At 30.5% G+C, this 5,967-nt stretch overlaps 1 protein-coding gene across 1 annotated transcript; it reads left to right on the top strand.

Moving 5' to 3' along the window:
- Nucleotides 1–701: 701 nt before the first annotated feature.
- Nucleotides 702–2,352, top strand: LOC107020737 (leucine-rich repeat extensin-like protein 4). Its single transcript, XM_015221204.2, has one exon. It carries the CDS (start codon nucleotides 976–978, stop codon nucleotides 2,137–2,139), a length of 1,164 nt encoding a protein of 387 aa, XP_015076690.1. The 5' UTR covers nucleotides 702–975; the 3' UTR covers nucleotides 2,140–2,352.
- Nucleotides 2,353–5,967: the final 3,615 nt, after the last annotated feature.

Consider the following 5,967-nt stretch of genomic DNA (forward strand, 5'->3'; position numbering starts at 1 on the left):
AAAAATAGAGTGTGAGCGATATTTTAGTAAGACGGAAACCAAAAGAGTGTTGTTCCTTTTGAGTGTGTAGTAGTCACTTTGAGTATTGTATTCGTAACTACACAGTGTAAAATTCCTTACTATAGTAATATCAGTTGCTCCTCTTGGCTCGTGGTTTTTTCCCTTATTCAGAAGGGTTTCCACGTAAAATTCTTGGTGTCGTTATTTTCCCATTCTATTTCCATTACTTTTACCATATATATTTTTGTGCTCGTCCGCGTTTTCTCTACACATGCAACCTATTTACTGAGTCGGGTAACAGATGAATGATATTAAAATATTAATTTAGTTATCAGTATAGATTGTGGTACATTCGATATGAGTGTTTTGTTTTTAATCAGATGTCTCATGTTCGATTCTTAAGTTAGAAGATAATCTTATTGGGAAGCGTTATCCTAATTGAACCTTGCAGAGCACAATCTGAATTTAATTAGAATTTCAAATTCAATAATTACAATTTATAATTAAAGGTTTCGGGAAAGACTTAGTAACCTTCTTTAATACTGATAAAAAGGGAAATGATGAACATGGCTTCACCATTAATTTTTGAACGAATTCATTGTCTCACAATCATTATGAACCCATAATGATCTCGCCCACTTTTAATTAAAGTAATAGTTAAATTATTTTACAAGCAATACTGGCAATGAGAAGAAAAAAAGGAAAAGTCGTCCTTTGTAGAAATTGGGCATAACTTCATTTTCATGAACAGTTGGTGCCCAATGACAAGTCAGCTGTTATACACAAGTAAAGCTTTTATTAATAATTGCAATTGCAATGCTGAGTGTATTAAATATGTAGTGTAAGACGAGAGTAGCAATAAACCTCTCATTGAAGAAGCAGCACCAACTAAACCAACATCGTCTCTCATCAATGCTACAATCACATTTTGTGCAACCTTGCAAAAAAAAAGAAAAGACTTTTGTTTGATCAAAAATGGGGGGAAGTTGCTTTCTGGTTTTGCTTCTTCAAATCATAGTTACTCAAGTTGTTGGTGTTGGTGTTGGCGTTGGCGTTGGTGTTGGACCTGGAGGTGTTTGGTTTGGTGGAGGGATCAACAGCCCAAACCCAGGAGCTGTCCCAAGTCAAAGTTCAGCTTACACTGCTCTTCAAGCATGGAAATCTGCAATTACTGATGATCCATCGGGGATTTTGAAGAATTGGGTGGGTCCAAATGTGTGTAGTTACAAAGGAATTTTCTGCTCAAACTCTCGAGATTACATGGGCAACCCAACAGACCCAGTTGTTACAGGTATAGATCTCAATCATGCAAATCTTCAAGGCACTCTAGTAAAAGAACTGTCTTATTTAACAGATGTTTCTCTCATTCATCTCAATACCAACAGATTTTCAGGTATAATTCCACAAACATTCAGAGATCTGTCTTCACTCGTTGAATTAGACCTTAGTAACAACCATTTCTCAGGTCCATTCCCTACTACAGTACTATTCATCCCAAATCTTCTTTATTTAGATCTCAGATTCAACAGTTTCACAGGCCCAATTCCCGAGGATCTGTTCAACAGAAAACTTGATGCTATTTTTCTTAATAATAACCAGTTTGATGGTGAACTACCTCAGAGTTTAGGGAATTCCCCTGCTTCAGTCATTAATTTTGCTAATAATAAGTTTACTGGCAACATTCCTTTTAGTTTAGGGTACATGGGTCCGAGAATTAAGGAGATTTTGTTCTTAAACAATGAGTTAAATGGTTGTATACCAGAAGGTGTGGAATTATGGACGGATTTGCAAGTATTAGATGTAAGTTTCAATTCACTAATGGGGCATTTGCCTGATACCCTTTCTTGTTTGAGTGGCATTGAGGTTCTCAACTTGGGACATAACAAGTTATCTGGAGATTTACCAGACTTGGTTTGTTCACTAAGAAACCTTGTGAATTTGACTCTTGCTTACAATTTCTTCTCTGAGTTGAGCCAGGATTGTGACAAACTTCCATTGAGAAATGTGGGTATTGATTTCTCATTGAACTGTATTCCAGGAAGACAAATGCAAAGGCCTCAACCTGAGTGCTCTGTCATTCCAGGTGGAAGTCTTAGTTGCCTTAGAGTACCTGCAGTAAAGCCTCTTGTTTGTGGATGAAAAAAATTACTATTACCGGACTTAGTAGGGCTCCAACGTGAACTAAAAAATAAAAAAGAAAAATGAAAAACTACTACTACTACTATTTTTTTTATTTATGAGTGACAACAATTGAGCACTCTCATCAATGTTTTTGTTGTAAACCTGGCCAAGTTATGACTTGTACCTTTCAAAGTTATTTCTCTTCCTTATTTATTTATGTTGCATTATGAATTGTAAATACTACTAGTATTAAATTAGGACACTTATGGGTTTCACCCTAGAAGAGGACCTCTAGCAATCATAATTCCTCATCAATAGTCGGCGATGAACTTTCTTTGTCTATGATCTAGATATATAACTTTTTGGAATGTAGGGTGTCTGTCATCTAATATGGGAAACTGTGATGACAACGAGGTGATCCGGCCGAGCGAGTTGAGCTTAACATGTAAAATTCTTAATTCGTCTCGTATAATAATTTTTTTTTCATTTTCAACCTGTCTCACCCCACGCCGTATGAATCTGCCTCAAATAATTCTTTTAATGTTTTTTTCTTGTTAAATTTAATACTAAAATCAAATTTATAAAAAAAAATTATTTTTTCATTAAGTTATATTAATTTAACAGGATAATGATTTTAAAAATTATTTTGTATAAGTCAATTGGAAAACATGTAAGAAATTATATTATTTTTTATTAAACCATTTTCAGTTTCTATCTTAAATATTTTAGTAGCTTTAAAGAAATTATTTTAATAAATAATGATACATCGCAATTATAACATGTAAAAAAGTTCAAATTGAGTTTGATCCACATAAAATCACATATACCGCAACCCGATCCGGCCCACATTAGTTTTTAAAAAAACTCACTTCAACCGCCCCTTCCCATATTAGTTTTAAAAAAGACTCACTTCAACCCTCTCCGCATCTCATCCGCCACACAACCTTAAACCCATCCACATTTTTTAATCTAACGTTATATTATATTCAAGAATTAGAGCCCGTTTGGATTGACTTAAAAAAAATAGTTTTTAAGTCAAAAATAAAAAATGTTCTCCAATGACTTTTAAGTAAAAAAAAAAGTAGGGGGAGATCTACTTTTGGTTCCTGACTTATTTTAAATTATTTTTTACTTTATCAAACACTTAGTAACTTATTTTAAATTATTTTTGAATTATTTTAAATTATTATTTTTATTTACCAAACACTTTCAGATTTCAAAAACTGAAGTAAAAGTAGATTCAATTAATTTTTAAGTTAATCCAAACGGAGTGGTCCTAGGATGAATTTGTAGTAGTGTTGAGGGATACTGTTGGAATGCTTTCGTTTATTGTCCATATCTTGAAAGGGAAATAACACAAACCAATGACAAAATGGTTGAATTTCATGCTAAATATACAAAATAAAATAAAAACATGCTAAGTGGTATGTAAGGAAGAGTCACTCCTAAGTCCTATCTTAACATGCTAAGTGGTATGTAAGGAAGAGTCACTCCTAAGTCCTATCTTCACTTGTCATGTTGATCATTCATTGTGTTTGAGCATTCAACAACATAGAGGACCATATGTTAAACCTTTCGTAATATGGAAAGAAAAGTAGTGATGAATTTAGTATCAAGCGGATTTAAATATAAAGAAGAAAATTCACGAAAATGAAAAATTAAAAAATTAATGGCGATTACGAACCTAAAATTTTTATCAAGCGGTTGAAGAAGAAAATAGAAAAAAGAAAAGAAAAAGAAACCAAAAAATTAGTGTGTTGTTGTCTGGTTTTGAACTCGAGCACTTCCAAAAAAAAAACAACTTTAGCAATGAACAAATGACTATTATTTGTGTAGATGAGGTCAACTTTTTTATTATACCCAAAGCAAATAAATTTATATATTTCGTGTAACTTTTTTAATAAGTGTATTCATATGAACCTTCTTAACTCAAAGTAGAAAGAAGATATAAAAAAATAAGATAAGAGAAAACAATGTGCTGTCATACACATGTGAACAATTTCACGTGGGAAACAGATGACTTGTTTGCTCACATGTCATTTTCCCACTCATTTGTAACTAATGCAGTCCTATTAATTTTCCTTCTTATTGAGTTTGCTTTCAAATCTCTAGTCATTTTAGAGGTTTCATTTGGAGGCAATTCTTACACATTCATCATTAGTAATTTGGAGATTGTAATATGCTGATTATTTTTCATTGCATGAATGTTTACTTTGATATATTGCAAATTGATATACAATATATAATTTTGAATATTCTGAAACATAATAACAACAAAGTGTTTCTATCATTATGTGGATTAGTTTTTTCACTAAACTATATACTATTGTTAGTCACACTAAAGTCCCTCCCTCGGGTTCAAAATATTTAGGGCGTTATGCTGAAATTTACAATTACATGTCATATTTATGATAAATTAGATGACAAATAAAAGTTAGTTAAATTATATTATTAATATGATTTGATCAAATGACCTACATATTAAAAACTAATAACAAAAAAATATAAATTCTATTGGGAAAATAATCTCACATAAATAAAACTCTTTCATAACTACATAGTGGATGTTATTATGCCCATGGTATACAAAGAACGATATTCAATTTATAGAGTTCTAAATTTTCCTAAAAAAGATAAACCAAATATAAAAGATAATTATATTTTGCTCAAATTCTCTCACAACAAATTCACAATTTTATCAGGACTCCCTATTTTCTCTCTCTTTTTGTTCTTCAGAGTCTAGCAAAGCCAATGGCACCATGTGAAGTGATGAAACAAGAAATATCTGTTGAAACAGAGAGGGATATGAACTATCCTGCAAAGCCAATCGCACCGTGTGGCATGACTGCTAAGTTAGCCCCAAAGATTGATAGCAACCCTTTTTATATGCCTAACAAGTTTTCTATTTTTTTATGCTCATTTTATATTTCACTTACACTTTGTAAGTTAATAAGTTTGGTATTTATTTTAAATTTTTTATCAACTAGTGTAATTGGCCGCGCTTCGCGCGGTCCTAAAAATCATACTTTTTTTTGTTTCATTTTATGTGACATATTTTTCTTCATTGTCCACTCCCATAAGTATTAGTTTATCTAATTAAATAGAATTTACCACACTTTTAACAGTTTTTTTCTCAAACACCGTATCAAGTCAAAGAATGTCATATAAAATGAAACGAAAAGAGTATAAATATAATTAAATATTAATTAGTATTACAATTTTATATAAGAGACAATAATTGTCTTTTCATGAACTTTAGAATTTAGATTATATATATATATATATATGTTTTTTTATTGAATGAATGTGTAAGACGCCAGAAAATGAGATTACTCATTTAAATTAAGGTATAATATTAACGTAAATAAGAAATGAAAAAAAAAAATAACATAAGTTTTGGATAATAAACCCAAAAGATAAAATAATTTTATTTAGTGTTATATAAACTATCTAATATGATTTTCAGATGTAAAAAAAGAAAAGTTAGAATATTGAAAATGTAAATTTGCCCATATCGACAATCAAATAAAAAAGTTAGTACATTAGTGAAATGAAATAACCGTTAGTTTTCAAAAATGAATTATGATATTGAATTATTATTATTTTTTGAACTTTTGCTTTAAAATGTCTTTTAAAGTAAGGATAAAAGTAAAACTACTAAAATCTGCTAAGTTTTATCTTATAGCGCTATTAATTACCAACATAGATTGAATTCTATTAATTAAACTTTAAATTGCATATGATATTGAAAAAAATGATTTTCTTATTCAAAAGACAAATCATGTCATTCTTATTTTGCCTGACTTTATATGTTATATAGATTATTTTGAGATAAAAGAAACATTC

Source organism: Solanum pennellii, chromosome 5 (genome assembly GCF_001406875.1).
Source record: "Solanum pennellii chromosome 5, SPENNV200".
NCBI lineage: Eukaryota > Viridiplantae > Streptophyta > Magnoliopsida > Solanales > Solanaceae > Solanum > Solanum pennellii.